The sequence below is a fragment of the Populus nigra genome, chromosome 19 (genome assembly GCF_951802175.1).
Source record: "Populus nigra chromosome 19, ddPopNigr1.1, whole genome shotgun sequence".
Classification (NCBI taxonomy): Eukaryota; Viridiplantae; Streptophyta; class Magnoliopsida; order Malpighiales; family Salicaceae; genus Populus; species Populus nigra.
In genome coordinates this window covers 3,686,343-3,702,320 of record NC_084870.1, presented here as the reverse complement: position 1 = coordinate 3,702,320, position 15,978 = coordinate 3,686,343, and the positions used below count along the sequence as shown (strand labels likewise).

Sequence of the window (15,978 nt, the reverse complement as noted above, 5' to 3'; positions counted from 1 at the left end):
TACTATTTATATAAAATACTTTTTAGGGTTATATTTTTAATTATAGTGGGCTCGTTTGATCGGGTAAAGCAGGTTTTAAACATCCCGACCTGTCACTTGACCCATGATATCTATTTTTTAAGTTTTTTGACCACTTATAATTTGTAATATCAACGTTAACCAACTTTGATGAGTTGATTGAGGTTGGATAATATAAATTTTACAAATACCCTGGTTTTTTTAACACCCCTAATACAAACCTATAGTTTGAATGAGCATGGCAGCATCCTAAATGGCAATAAGGCAGGCAGCTGCAACTTTTAAATCCTTCTTGAGAGTTATCAACAAGATGTAACCAATTTTCTACCGTAACTGAACTCAATTATAGTGTCTATTTTGAATTCAATTGATAAATAAATTATAATCACATGTTTGGAAGAAGAAATAGAATTCAATTCATTTTGTTTTATATATTATCCATGTCATCTTCATCTTGTTTCTTCAAACGATCTCTAAAAAAGAGAGATGAATAGACGAGTACTTTGGGAGGTTAGTTTTAACATTAATTTTTTTCTCTTTATTGTAGTAAATTAGAGGAGTTGATCTCTTATTTACTTTTATATCATTCTAAATATAAGATTTCATTAAAACCTCCTAATTGAATTCAATTTAAGATGTTCCAAGCATGTTGTAAACTTACTTACACAATGCTTAAGCTCCCATCTTTGAAGATATATAACTTATTCTATATGGAAGTAAATAGACATTACTTCATCTTAAGGTTCAATAAAGCATGCGCTCTAAATCTGATTTTTATTTGAAGAATCTAACAGTTATATCCAATGGAAAAATGAAATTACAAATTCTTTGAATTTTTTATTTAAAAAATAGCATAATAAGTTAAAAATATTGACAGAATAGCACATTTCAGCCTATCCCAATTCTAAATCACGACAACTTACCCTGTCGTGAAATTAAACACCATCCTCCCTTCTTAATATCATGTTTTGTAAAGAAGTCATGTTTTGTAAATGCGACATTTACTTAACATCGTGTTTCTCAATCACAATTTCTTACATATATCATGTTTTGGAATTGCAATAAGCATAAACTACATTATTTCACTAAATGTTTTTACATTTATGTTGTTTTGTTAAAATTTTAAATTTTATGTGCTAATAATCCAAAATAGCCTATTTTGTTGTTGGGTGGCCATACCTATTTTCTCTTGTGACAGGGTGTTGGCTAGCTTAACTATTGTTTGATGCTTACTTGTGTATTTCTCACAAGGCTATGGTAAAAGAATCCTTTCTTCCATGCATGTTATGTTGTTTGTTGGAGTAAATTATAAATTAGTCTATCTAGTTTTACAAAACAAAATAAATAGTCTTTCTAGTTTCAAAAATTAATTGATTATTTTTTTATTTGTGTTTCAAAAATTAATTGATTATTTTTTTTATTTGTGTTGACTATGTTTAATTTATTATTTTTTTATTTTAAAAATTGTTTTTTTCTCTAATCAATTTTTCATATTTATTTTAACTCTTTTTCATTTTTTCTATTTTTAAAATAAAAAATAAAGTTAATTAAAGAAGAACATTAAATGGAAAGAAAATTAGTTCGGGAGTCAATTTAAAATATAATGTGTGTTTGACATTATAATAATTGTTATTGTGATTAAAACATAAATATTAACAAGTAGCAGCTACAAAAAAAAGAAATTAAGAACAAAATTAGATGATCCCTACATTACAGATTCAAAACTTGCTACTGGAAACTTCAAGTTCTTTCTAAGACTAAACATATGGAAATGAGATATTATCATTAATATAGTTCCTAGGGTACCCTTTTTTTCGCTTATTGATGGACTAAGATTTATCAATATTTTTTAAAATAATTTTATGTTAGTCCAAACCCATTTTAACGATGGTCCAAGTCTTGAAGGATCCCAAAACAGTTTGGGCTTAGGTTGCGCACATGGGCCCAATGGCACCATTCTTGTGGCTTGGCCCCTCGAGGCTCATATAGTGTGTATGGGCCCAAGTGCTAGGTGCACAACCTGGCACCTCTTGGGTCTAAGTTGTGTACCCGGTCTTTTGGGCCTCGACAAGTAGCCTGAGTCTAGTCTTTTGAGCCCGGCTTGCACCCAACATCTTCCCTTTGTGATTTTTTATTAACTCAGACTTTTTAGCCTAAATCCTATTTTATCTCCACCCTAAGGTATCCAAAAGTCTCCCATGGGTTACCACATTTGCATCTCATTAATACAAGTGTAAGAGATATTTATCCATTTTTAATATTTATGTCATAGATATTTGTCTTTCATTAATATTTATTTAAGGGATATTTATCTCTTATTAATGTACATGTAAGAGATTTTTATTTATTAATGTTACTAGGGTGAAATGAATTTTTTGCCTCCTCATTCAAGCAAAAAAAAAAAAAACTAAATTCAAGAAGTATACATACTTCTTAAACCACACAAATAAAGAGTTGATAATTTTTCTATTCTCAACATATATATATATATATATATATATATATATATATATAACCATTTTCTTTTCTCTTACAGAACATTTATTACATGCCAAAACAAAAACAAACAATCTTGTTCTTGAAGTTTAATGCTCTTTTACATATTTATCATACTCTCTTTATAAAGATACTGACTTAAACATCCGAGAATCCTGAAATCCGCTTGATCAAATAGCAAGAACACTTGATTAAACCTATTATACAACCACCAAAATACATCGTTCCTAAGCATCTTTGATTTTAGAACATCATCACTTATGTTGCAAGTTGTCGAAAGCATTGAAACAATTTCATAGGCAGACCACATATTATCATTTAATTAATTTTGATCTCAACAAGAATTTTGTTGGAGTTTGATTTTTCAGTCCCCTACTATTAGCTCTTAATTGGGCCTTGGCCTAACTAAAGTCACACATCCTATATCAGCATAGTATCTCTACAAGATTAATGGGGCATTTGGCAGTGCGGTTAAAATATTGTTTGTCTAAAATTTAAATTTTTTTTCTTCTTAAAATTAATTGTTTTTCGTATTTTTGGATCTTTTTGATGTGCTGATGTCAAGACTAAAATTTAAAAAATGAAAAACCATTATTTTAATGTATTTATAAACAAAAAAACACTTTGAAACGTAACATTTACTACACTCCTAAACAAGCCCTAAATGTGTGTTTGAGATGAGTTTGGGTTTGTTTGGTGGGGTCCACAAATAAAAGAGTAAAAAAAAACATGTATTTATAACTTTTAGTGAGATATGAATTGTCATTAAAGGAGTTGTACCTCCAACAAAAAAAAAAAAAACTTAAACTTACCTCACCTCACCACTCTATACTTTGTTACAAATTCAACAATTTTCTTCTTTATTTTTGTTCACCAATAGTACTCCTTAAGGTCTCGGCATATTTTAATACTATCATTGTGCATTGTCAACCTGGATTCATGAGTTTTTTCCAGTACTTCATCCTTAAGCATGGGATCATTATGCATGCAAACCTGTTTGTCAAAAGCCACTAACCCATCACTGTAACACATTTGCTAACATTCTCAAAATTTCTATTTTGTACTTAATTTTCACAATTTATTTTTCAATAATACATTTTGGAACGAGAGTTTACATTGACCTGATAAATTGGTTCAGGATTTAGTCGATTTGAGATCTGGATCGGTTCGTGTTGAAGATAAAATATAAAAAAAGAAAAACTTAACTTACTTGGTAAAAAAAACCCAAGTCAAGTCATTGACCAAGCTCTGACTTGATTAAAATTTGGCTTTTAACCTATTGATTTTAAAAAAACAATTAGTCTAAACAATAAAAATTTATCGTATATAACTTATAACCAAATCAAGTTTTAAAACTATGTTTTGTATATGATAAAACTAGTTGTTTTTGGTAGTTTGATGGTAAAATATTATTGACTTAAAACATCATTTTATTTCACATTAAGGTAGTGTTTAACATTGTAGAAACTGTTATTTTTTAAAATATTTTTTATTTAAAAATACATCATATTAATATTTTTTTAGTTTTAAATTTATTTTTGATATAAACACATCAAAACAATTTAAAAACACTAAAATAATTAATTTGAAACAAAAAAAAATGAAAATTTTAAAAAGTACAGCACAAACTATTTCTAGAAAAAATTGTGAAAGTCAAGCATTATCACAAGTGAGAAATAAAAAAAAATAAAAAAAAGAAGTTGTTTCATTACTAGTGGTCTTCATCTTTTTCTTATCTTCATTTATTTATTTATTTTTGAAATGGGAAAAAATGGAGTTCCATTTCTGATAGAACTATCCATTACTTATTGTTAAAGAAAAGAAATATGTGGGCGTACTTGGCTGACTTCTATCAATGCAATGATAGATGAACTGTTCATTAATATCGAAAGCTATCAAAATTAATTAATAATCTCATAATGATTGATTGATAATTAATATAAGTAAAGATTAGGTGGGTCCTCCCTCTTTCATGCCTTCTATATAAAACCTTATGAGCAAAAATACGAACACTCCCTCTCTCTTTCTGAAAGAACAGTGAAGAGGAAGAAAAACTGGATTTTATTTTATTGTTTTTAAGAAAAGAGAGAGATATTTATTTTGAAGCTCTCCTATATTTCCTCGTTTTAAGCCATCTAATTAGTCTAAATAAATTGGGCTTCTTTTTCTTTCACTCTTTTCTTTCTTTAAACCCATTTTTCTACTTCACTCTGTTCTTTATTTCAAGAAAAAGAACCAAAATCCTCTTCTGTTTTCAGCCTCCAGACTTGGTTTAGATGTGTGGTAGAGTTTTATGGTATGGGTTTTGCTTTAATGGATCTGGGTATTGTGTACTTTCATGTCTTGTTTTTACTGTTTTGATTGCTTCTTTCTCTAAATGTAGAGCTGTAATTCCAGGGTTTATTGAGTTTGATTAAATCCTGTTATTTCTAGCTCCCATTTCTGTCCCTTTTGATTTTAAGTTCTAACCCTTCTGTTTTGTTGTTGAACTGTGATCCCATCATTTTTGTTACGATTTCAGCATTAATTACTTTACAAGAAATCTTTTGAGTTTTAAAAAATTTTCTTAGTTTTATTTGTGTTATCAGATTGTGGTTTGTTTCTCCTCAAAATTTTTTTTAACAGTTTTAAGGTTTTTTTATTTTTATTTTTTCATAGTTACATTTAAGTTTTAGACTAGATGGTGTTGCGGTGTTAGATTTTGCGAGATCATAGGATATTAGTAGGATTGATGAGTGTCTGATCCTTAAACCTTGTCAACCTTCACCTGAGTGCAGGTAAAAGAGCTCTCAACCATATGCCATTTTACTCTCTTTTTTTTATCTGTTTGTGGTAATACTATTTAAGTCTTTTTTTATTTGTTTGTGGTAATAATGTGAATAGCCAATTAAAGGATAGATATGTTGAAGTAGTCTAAATAAGTGAGCTTTGTGCTGTAATGGACTTGGAATTTTCTGGAAATTGAATAGGGTGAAACGGGTGGCCAAATGTATTAATTCTACTCCTCAACAAACGAGGGTTTCGTGTAGAGAATCTTCGCAAAGTTGTCTTATTAGTGTAGTCAACAATATCTCATAGGCTCGGATTAAAGCTTTTTGGTTCTGACTGAAAGTGTTTCGTAATCTGCAAAGAGTTGCTTGGATTGCATGTACATGTAATTGTGTTGAATCAAGCTTATCAATAAATGTTTATTAGTGTACATTATTGTCTGTACTTCACCTTATGTTTTATCCTCTACCTTGCGTCCAAAAACAGCAATTTATTATCCTTTTTGATTCGCTCTTTATGGTAGTTACCTTTTTCTGATTTGAAATGACCTGTTTTGAGCTTTTTTTAAATCGCCATTGTTCATCTGTTCAGACATATTCATGAGATGAGCAGCATGATGAATGGGAGCGAGGACAGTAAGAGATCCAAGGATTGTCAAGATTCACCTGCAGCTGATGAAGCTAACGGTGGGGAGATGATGGGTGGAATGATCCCTTTGAAAAAAGGCCCATGGACCTCTGCAGAAGATGCTATTTTGATAGACTATGTCAAGAAGCATGGAGAGGGGAATTGGAATGCTGTCCAGAAGCACTCAGGGCTCTTCCGATGTGGAAAAAGCTGCCGTCTGCGATGGGCGAATCATCTACGACCGGATCTGAAGAAGGGTGCGTTCACTCCAGAGGAAGAGAACCGCATCATTGAACTCCATGCTACAATGGGAAATAAATGGGCTCGAATGGCTGCAGAGGTTGGTAACCCTATTCCTGATTTGAAGATTTTTCTAATAAATGTGTGATCACTTCAATTTTAAAAAAAATTATGTCATGTGAATGGTATTGGTATGTCTAACTTCGTTCATGGAACATAGCAATGGTCTGATGTTGGATTTTTTGAATGTGCACTGTATAGCAAATCTAAAAATCAAGTGACATGGATATGGAAATGATAGGAATAGATATACTTACAAACATGTGTGTGTGTGTGTGTGTCTGTGTATGCAAACACTTGTTCATAGTCCGAAACACACCCTCGTACTTGATAAATTTGCTGGGCTTTTATTGTGAATTTAGTTGATTGCATGCATGATTTGATGGAACACCTTGTCTGTCTTTTTCCTCTTTCCATCTGTGTGTGTGCGCATCTGCGTGCATGCACAGAGCATATGCATACATGATATAGGATGAGAAGAAACTGGAAGAGAGAGGAGGAATAGGGAGGAGAGGAGAAAAGAAAAGAAAAGGTGTGTACAAAATCAGAAAGTAACACTAGAGGTATGAAAACTTGATAAAAGCTCTTCATTTGTTATCAATTATAAACAGGCTTCCTCAAAGGAGTGATAAATTTTCTTTTGTAGGCCTCAAGAAACCCTTCATAATCCTTAAAAAAATAAGGAGTATAAAAAGAGATTACTGATGTTAAAGAATAGCTAGGAAATAGAAGAAAATCAAATCAACTACTCTATAGGAAATAGAATTAAATACTTAAATAAGAAACAAAATAAAAGCATAAAATTCTAAATTAACCTTCAATCATTATCACTTCTTTGGAATGAGATGAGAATGTGTACCAACAAATACGAGGAACAAGTTAATATGGGCATAGTGATTTAACACAAATTTTGGTAGTCAGACAGATATTCTATCAATCTTTTCTTTTTCTAAGACATTTGAGTTACAATATCCAAAGATTTCCTTTTTTTCTTCAATTTAATGTTTGTTTCATTAGGCTAAATGATTCAGTCTAATTAGTTTTGGAGATATATGCAGAGTTCGTAGTTTGTTGAGAATCAACACCAAATCCAAAAAACATTAGTGATAAAAAAAGGGAGAGTAACTTCACTAGAAAAACTGTTTAATTTGTCTTACATAACTAGAGACTAATTTATAATTTATTCACTCAAGAGTTCGAGACTCGGTATGCTAAAACACCTTGGTGTCTGAAATAGTTTGGAATCTTTGTATTAATTGAGCAGTTTCTTTCTTCTTCTTTTTTTGGCATTTGTATTTTCCTTGTTCACCAGGTGATTTTATTAGTTAGAGTGTCAAAAAATTTCCTCTTTTTTTCCAATTTAATACATGTTTCATTAGGCTAAAGATTCACTCTAATTAGTTTTGGAGATATCTGTAGAGTTCGTAGTTTGTCGAGGATCAACACCGAGTCCAAAAAAAACTTAGTGATTAAAAAAAGGGTGGGTAATTTCGCTAGTTTTATATTTTGCCTGAGCATCTTCCATTTTCAAAAATATTATTGGTTTTACCTCATTTATTAATCTTAAAAATCATGTTGCCATCTCAGGGATTCATATTTTGCTGATGTTAATCCCAAGAGCTGCATTATTTTTGGTTTAGTGTCTTATAAAGTAACTTATGTTTTGATTTTGATTTTTTTATTTTTTGCAAAAGTATTAGAAAAGCTGTTTGTTGAATACATGCTCTTTGAGCCTTAGAAATAAGCTTCAAAAAAATCAAAACCTATATGTCAATCCACATCATATTACATGCATGGAAATATCCTGCTACATGGTAAACTACAAGATTGTCTTCTGGTATATATGTTACATTGCTTATCCATTGCCATCAATTAACTTCATCTTTTAGGACATTATTTTCTTTTGAAAGAGATGTAGCAGAGCCTTGCTTTTCTTTCTGCCTTCATAATTACCCCTTAGGCTCAGTTTGGGTTTCAGGACAAGAATCACCTTTTATGGGCTATGACTATACCACGTAATGGCGTCTCTCTCTTTTTTGTAACTTTTCCCACACGAAATTACAATTTAATAATTCAATATATGCTTGAGTTTTTGTTTCTGTTAATTTATCTGGTAATGATGCCCACTCAGAATGTGGTAGGCTGGTAGCGTATTTCATAGCATGTTTAGCAAACTCTTATACAGGGCAGCATTTAGGCAACCATGGAAGACATGATACAAGTTTCTTCTCTAATATTTTCTTCAATACAAACAAACATAATCTCAAGCTCCAAGCTTTATTTTCTGTATTATGCTGCCATTTTTATGTGTTTATGATTTTCTTCCCCTTGCAGTTGCCTGGACGGACAGATAATGAGATAAAGAACTACTGGAATACTAGAATAAAGAGACTGCAACGTACTGGCTTGCCAATTTATCCTCCTGATGTTTGTCTGCAATTATACAAGACGGTTCAAGATGGTCAAAATATGGGCAAATTGCAAACAGGGGACACATGTGATCCTGATCTGATGCAGACTGACCATTTTAAGATTCCAGAAGTGGAATTCAAAAACCTGGAACTCAGTCGAGATGTCCTATCTTATTCATCGGTTCTTTTTGATTCTTCTCCAAGCAGCATGCTGAAACAAGGTGTAGGTTCTTCCTATGGTAATGCTCTTGAGTTCCCAACAATTCATCCTGCCAAACGCCTTAGAGAGTCCCAGACCATATTCACCGGTCTTGATGGTTGTGTTGACAGGGGAATGCCAGTGTTCGATCAATTGACAGATTATCCTTGTGGAAAGATTATAGAGCACTCTGGGTTATCTTCTCCCTATGATCCTGATTTGAGCACCTATGACCAGCCATCATGGGATGTTCTTCCTGGCAGTCCTGCCATATTAAATGACAACTCTTCTTCTTCTAACGTGCCCATATGTGGGACCATGAAGTTAGAGCTCCCTTCACTCCAATATTCAGAATCTCAACAAGATAGTTGGGGCACACCAACTTCCCCGCTGCCTTCGCTTGAGTCTGTTGATACTTTAATTCAGTCTCCTCCAACCAAGGAGATGCGGTCAGATGGTCAGTCACCACGAAGTAGTGGTCTCTTGGAGGCAGTACTTTATGAATCACGAACTCTGAAAAACTCAAAGAAATGTTCTGGCCACCCAACTTCAGATGTTTCTGTCACGTTTGGTGGAGTACATGTTTCACCCTTGAATACCTCTGCAACAGAATGGGAAGTATATGCTGATCTTAACTCTCCCTCAGGTCATTCAGCTTCCTCATTATTTAGCGAGTGTACTCCTGTCAGTGGAAGCTCCCCAGATGGACGAGGTGAGACTATTTAAGATCACATGAACTTTTTGGGATTTCCAGTTTTACTAATGAGGTTTTACTTGTGTTTCGTGTAGCATATAATGTTGAGCCCGAGCCAGTTGATCAGGATTTGATCCCGTATGTTGAGGCGAGAAAAGCTCCCAACGAGACAGATTGCAACAGGCCAGATGTTTTGCTTGGCTCAGCCTGGTTTGCGCCTAGCAATAACTGCCACAAGGACCAGTTTTTTCATACGGATGATGTGGTGGCGATTCTTGGTGGAGATCAACCATGAACAGTGAGTACTACCAAGCGTGTTCTATGAGTTTGTAACTGCGGCTGGGAAATTTGACACTCCAGTAACCTCCTTTATAACCTTCCTGGTGTTTTGCTTGCGCGTTTGGGGCTCATCTTAGGTGACCAAGACATGAAATATTATCCTCCCAATGCCATATGAATGGAACATCTCTTCTTCCATTATCAACTGCAGTTCTGATGTCAAACTTTTATCTTCATCAATTCGTATCGGTATTATTCACGTGTGGGTTTTTTTATTCTTTTTTTTTTTTGGTATTTATTTCTATGCTCAGTGCTCTTTATATATGAACTGAGATTCATTAAAAACAAGCACATCCTATAATCAATTTGAAAACTACATAGCAATGCTTCAAGTGCATCAATCTTGGGTTTAATTTGCCGAAATATATGTATAAAAGCTTGTAGTTATATTAAAAAAGAAAAGAAAAGAAATAAAAATCGGATAGCAATGGCACTCCAGGATGGCTTCTTCTCCTCTATGTTATACAAATTGAAACCCAAAAAAAGCCCCATCTTTTTGTTCAATGAAAATTTCGTTTTTTTTTAATTTTTTTAATATATATAATTATTATTATTGTGTTTAATTTATTACAAACCACCATAATCATCCGTGTGTTTTTATCAATTTAGCAAATTAGCCCTTGCAAAAAAGATTCGGTCAAGATTTACTATTTGCTTGCAAATTTAGTCAATTAAACCCCATCGGACATAATTGCATTGAGATGCTAGATTAATACCAATTAAAAATTTTAAGAAATAAAGAAATTCAAGAAAATAAGAATTTAAAAAAATGCTTATGGAATAAAAGAAAAAAAATTATTAAGTTAAAATAACTTTCAATGAATATTTTAAAAAATACTTAATCAATAGCATTTTTTAAAATTTGTAAGAAAATTAATTTTTAAAAACAATAACTTTTGATATTTTTTAAGAATTAAAAAATATATCCTTTAAATAAATATTAGGGAATACTTAGCCATTAAAATGTTCAAAAATGTTCAAGAAATAAAAAATTGTAATAATTTTTTTCTTAAAATTATTAACTTCTTTCCAAAAAATTAATGATCGATAATTTTCAATTTCCGTAAAAGAAATTTATTTCTTGAATTTTTGAAAATCTTAAATGTTGAGCAATTAAAACTTTTTCATAATATTTCTGATTTTTTTAATTTTTTACACATTTTTTATTAGTTTGAGAATTTTCAAAAATTCTCATTTATGCATTTGGATTTTTTTCCTTAATTTTTTTGTGTTTTTTTTTCATTTCTTAAACATTTTTTTAAAAAATAATTGGTATTCTTCTTACAATTAAATTTAATTTAGTCCAATTGGGTTTGACTAAATTTTACAAATATATGGTAGATTATGACCAAATCTGTTTTACATGAGTTGATTTGTCAAAATGATACAAACCCATAGGTGATTCTGGAGTCTTTTTTTGCTAATATTAAATATAAGTTCAAGATTTTGCTGATTTTTTTAAAAAATATTTTTTATTTAAAAAGATATTAAATTGATATATTTTAAAGTGTTTTTAAATAATTTTTATATACTAATATAAAAAATAAAATACTATTTTAATAAAGCAAATCATCATAAGCAGCCATGTCTGTCTATGTCTATATGTTGTCTCCACAGCACATGCACATAGCATATAATTCTTTATTTTTTTTATTTTCAATTAATTTTTTTTCCTGTTTAATTTATTGATATAAAAAATATTAAAATTTAAAAAATATATTATTTTTAATACATTTCCAAAAATAAAAAAATATTAAAAAACAAAAATAATCATTACCACTCCCAAATACCCGGAAAAACATAACCTGAAGAATAGTGGGAAATAAATGCCTTCCTTCCAGTCGAGGCATGATAGAGTTTCTTTTTTCTCAAATGCCTCAACTGGATAAGTTGTCTATGGTTTCAAGATCCAGATTTTTTTGTGCAATAAAGAGGAGCAGAATTCTTTCGAGTATAATTCTTCCTCGCTAAGTTCCAGCTGCTTGATGAGCATGACAAAGGCAGATAAAACCAGAAACTGATGGTAAGGAGGCATTCGGCCAAACACAAAGAAGGAACAATTTAGGTTTAAAGTGGTTCATCATTTCATCTGGAGAAAAGAAACGGCATCGGATAACTAAGACGCGAAATAAATAAAAAGGAAATGACAGACCGACAAAACTTAATGCCAAAAATGGCTAACACTAGAATCATTGGAATATAAGCCGTCTTTATATTTTGTTGAACGCAACAATGTCACAGCTCTGGATATATTCATTGCAAGGCTCGACTGTGAGACGCTCCTCAATGAGGGAATCCACTGACACAAGGTCGTCTACAATGGTAAGCATGATTTGTAGCTTCTTGATTCCATAACCGACTGGAACCAATTTTGCTGCAACAAAACCAACACACAAGGATTAACATTACACGTTACTGAAGCGGATGGAATCTCAAAATAAAGTGAGAAAAATATAGAATTGTGTCAATTCAAAACATACATGCTCCCCAAAAGAGACCAGGCATCTCAACACTCCTGACTGCCTTCTCCAACTCCACCATGTCTGTCTCATCATCCCATGGCTTCACATCCATGAGAACTGAAGATTTCCCACCTGAAAAATGGGAAAAAGTCAAAATAACAGGGTATAAAATGAACTCATCCTAGAACATAAACATGATTTTGCAGAGAAGCAGAGAGAGGACTGAGGAAGCTCACTCTCTTTCTTCTTTGAGGATGCCTTTTTAGCTTTCTCCCTCTCCTCCGCTGCCTTCTTGTCCTCTTCAGTCTCATCACCAAAGAGATCCAAGTCGTCATCGTCATCACCAGCAGCCTGAAACAGAACAAGGAAAACTTCCAAGTTCAATGCAAGAAAGTCACCAGGCTTCCCTAAATATTTTCACTCCCAATGCAACCAAAGTACTGGGTGTTCATAATTCTAAGTTAAAGCACAGTACAAAACTGCAAATTCATGTGATTTGTGAATCAATAGTAAATTATCGTTGGACCTATCATTGTGACCATGAAATATTTATCTTATTCAAGTAAGAAAACAGTCAAAAACTGTAAGTACCTATCATTGTATCAGTTCTAGAAACATCAGATAAAAAAAAACTAGTGAAGATTTAAACTAACGACAGCAACAGTTCTTGCTGGTTGCAACCAAAGTCTTCAATTTTCAACCACAACGTGGTAAGTTAGAACTGACTCATCCTTTACTGGGTAATAAGCTAATGGGATTTTAAATCGATAACATCATTTTACTCCCAATTGCAAATGGTTTTATATGCAGCAAAAGCTAATCAAATTACACAACAAGTATTCAAACTTTGAGATACCCAATTGAAAACAAAAACTAGAAATCAATATTCAGATATTAAAAAGCAAAACTTTTGAAAAAAGTAAAAGACGCAAACCTCCTTGGCTGGGGCAGCTTCAACGGGAGCAGCAGCAGCTGTTTTGCCACAAATGCTTACACCAACAGCTTTCCCTGGGAAGCTATAAATCAAAGCACACAAAACCCACAAATAATCAACAACCAAATCAAACAAAATAACCCCAAGATGCGAAATTGAAATTTAAAAAGATTTGAATATAAAAGAAGTTACCTTGAAGCGAGCTGTGAAGAAACAGATTCGTACCACTTGCTAGCATTAGGGAAATCACGACCAGGTTTCTCCAAAACAGCACCGTAAACTTTGATGTCATCTTTGGAAATCTGATCACCGGAAATATAAGATTTGCCGACGAGAAACTCGTTGAGGGATTTGAGGCCGGATTCTGTGTGGAGATCTGAAAAAGTAACTGCCATTTTTGACAATGATGATGAGGAGATAGATCTCTCGTTCTTATTACGAGTAGGCGGCGGAAAAGAGAGAAAAGCACTGAGTTCGAAAGAGGAGGTTCGTGAGGAGCGTTTGGATGGTTTATATGGGAGACCAAAAAATAAGAAAAACCCTAGATTGGAAATTTTGGGATATGGATATTATTTTGTTCACTTCGTCGAGGATTCTAAATGGACATTTATGGAGGCGTCCATTTTCAAAAAAAAAAATAAAAATCAATGTGCATTTTTATGTTCACCGTGTGTGATTAGCGTTTTAGATTGGATGAGACAAAAATATTATAAATACAAATATATTAAATTGAATATATTGAAATGAAAATATAAAATAAATTTTTATTTGGTAAAATATTATAATATATTTATATGTTTTTAAAATAATAAATATAAAAGACATGTTATTATTATCTTTATTTTTTTTGTCCCGATGCAACAATTAAATATAATCTTTAGTTATTATTTTGATATAAAAAAGGTAGAGATATTGAAAATAAAAAGACATGTTATCTTATACTTTCTAATTTAAAAAGATCGAAATTCATTTCAAGATTATCTCAAAAATATATTTATTTTATATATTTTATTTTATTTTTTTAACCAGACAAGTTTTTTTACGCGCGCCACACACACACACATATATATAAAAAATAAATGAAAAACAAATCTTAAAAAATTTGTAAATACAATAATAAAATCAAATTAATATATGTTTAAAAAATAAGTAATAGAAAAACAAGATAACAATAGAAAAGATATCAATATAACAATGATAGAAATTAATTAAAAAACAAATCATGTTAGTCAAATTTATTTAAATTAATTATTTCTTACTATTAACTAGAGGTGTGTTTGTTCTAAAAAATTAGAAGATAATTAATTTTTATTATTTTTTATATAATGAGAAAAAAATTATAAAAATAAAATAATTCATTTTCATTTAAAGTTATACTGTGATGGCATTAAGATAATGTTTATAATAATGCTATTGTTGTGTTTGATGATGGTGTGTGGTGAGGTAGCCGTTGAAATGATGGTTATATTGATAATAAATTATGGTGATAATATAGTTGGTTATATTGATAACAAAGGTAATGACTGATTTTTGTCATAAAAAATAATTCGGATAGGTAGTTGGAAATTTGATCTAATTAATAAAAAAATATATATCATTAGAAGTGTGTGTGTAGTAAGATACTAGTTTAAAGGGTTGAATAAAAAAATAACTAAAAAAATATTCAAGTCACAAGAATTATTTGGCATTGTTATTAAACTTGGCCTAATAAATGAATTATGAAATCTTACAATCTGACTCCTTAACTAGCCCGAGTTTAACATTAAATTATGTGAGAATTGTCTTAACGTGAATCAGTCGACTTAAGGGGCCTAAACAACCTAAATGACTGTCAAAAAGCATAGTTTGACTTTTAAAAAAAAATTAAATGATTTTTTTATTTGAGATGAAAACATATTGGATCGACTCAGGCTTCGCAGCTTAACCTATCAAATTCACAATTTTTTTTTAATAATCTTTTTTTAAAAAAAAACTAAATTTTACTTAGTTATATTATAACAAAAATAGACATTTGGAAAATCAATCACAAATCAAATGTCAGGACTTTTGTTTGAGATTATGATAACTTTATAAAAAATAATTTTAAAAAAATTATGAAGACAAACTCAAAAGCAAAAAAAACAAACACCTTCTTCATTGTTCATATGAAGAATGAAAGAGGTGCATATGTCCCCAAATCTTTTAGAGTTGTAAAGTAATTGTTGCCAATAAATAAATAATTGGATAAAATATTAAATAAATTATGCAAAAAAGGTTAATAAATTTAGTAATAGAAAAAGAAAATTATGTAACAATAATAACATGAATCATAAGAAAAATATTTAATAAATTATACTTCTAAATTATTAATTAACCAGTAATTTTTATAATTATAATTTTTTTAATGGATATTTTTTGTCACAAAAGAGAGGAGAGGCTCAAATCTTTGACCTTTTCAAAAAAAGTAGACGCATTTAATGACGAAGACGACGACGACGAATACGATGATGATAATGTTTTGGTTTCGTCAATAATATTTTGGTTGTATTTGGTAGAGATACATGATACAAGAAAGAATATTGTAGTGAAAAGAGAGTAAAACGTGGGATATTGAGAAATTACAGTGAAAAAGAGAGGCAATGATGGGATGATGAGAAATGATTGATTGGTGTTTAGAAAGATACAAAAAACTTCAAAATTAAATAACAATTCTTCTATTAATTCTTCAATTAGTATTTAATTATTGATCT

The 15,978-nt window shown here is 31.0% G+C and overlaps 2 protein-coding genes across 2 annotated transcripts; one reads left to right on the top strand and one right to left on the bottom strand.

Moving 5' to 3' along the window:
• The first annotated feature begins 4,540 nt into the window (after window positions 1-4,540).
• LOC133679546 (transcription factor GAMYB-like) lies at window positions 4,541-10,052 on the top strand. The gene is made up of 4 exons (XM_062102166.1): window positions 4,541-5,291; window positions 5,875-6,250; window positions 8,545-9,532; window positions 9,610-10,052. The coding sequence occupies exons 2-4, from the start codon at window positions 5,888-5,890 to the stop codon at window positions 9,807-9,809; spliced, it is 1,551 nt and encodes a 516-aa protein (XP_061958150.1). The 5' UTR covers window positions 4,541-5,291; window positions 5,875-5,887; the 3' UTR covers window positions 9,810-10,052.
• Window positions 10,053-11,913: 1,861 nt separating this feature from the next.
• Window positions 11,914-13,825, bottom strand: LOC133680447 (elongation factor 1-beta 2-like). The gene is made up of 5 exons (XM_062103406.1): window positions 13,442-13,825; window positions 13,250-13,331; window positions 12,552-12,666; window positions 12,334-12,447; window positions 11,914-12,227 (listed from the first exon to the last, which is right to left on the bottom strand). Exons 1-5 carry the CDS (start codon window positions 13,642-13,644, stop codon window positions 12,064-12,066), a joined length of 678 nt encoding a protein of 225 aa, XP_061959390.1. The 5' UTR covers window positions 13,645-13,825; the 3' UTR covers window positions 11,914-12,063.
• Between the last annotated feature and the right edge of the window lie 2,153 nt (window positions 13,826-15,978).

What these genes read in the sequence shown, in the direction of transcription:
- LOC133680447 (XM_062103406.1), bottom strand. Translation starts at nt 13,644, where the DNA reads ATGGCAGTTACTTTTTCAGATCTCCACACAGAATCCGGCCTCAAATCC. An exon ending in TCTTCACAGCTCGCTTCAAG is followed by an intron (nt 13,332 to 13,441) that starts GTAACTTCTTTT and finishes TTTGATTTATAG; the next exon opens with CTTCCCAGGGAAAGCTGTTG. An exon ending in TGGTCTCTTTTGGGGAGCAT is followed by an intron (nt 12,228 to 12,333) that starts GTATGTTTTGAA and finishes GTTTTGTTGCAG; the next exon opens with CAAAATTGGTTCCAGTCGGT.
- LOC133679546 (XM_062102166.1), top strand. Translation starts at nt 5,888, where the DNA reads ATGAGCAGCATGATGAATGGGAGCGAGGACAGTAAGAGATCCAAGGAT. An exon ending in GGGCTCGAATGGCTGCAGAG is followed by an intron (nt 6,251 to 8,544) that starts GTTGGTAACCCT and finishes TTCCCCTTGCAG; the next exon opens with TTGCCTGGACGGACAGATAA. An exon ending in AAGCTCCCCAGATGGACGAG is followed by an intron (nt 9,533 to 9,609) that starts GTGAGACTATTT and finishes TGTTTCGTGTAG; the next exon opens with CATATAATGTTGAGCCCGAG.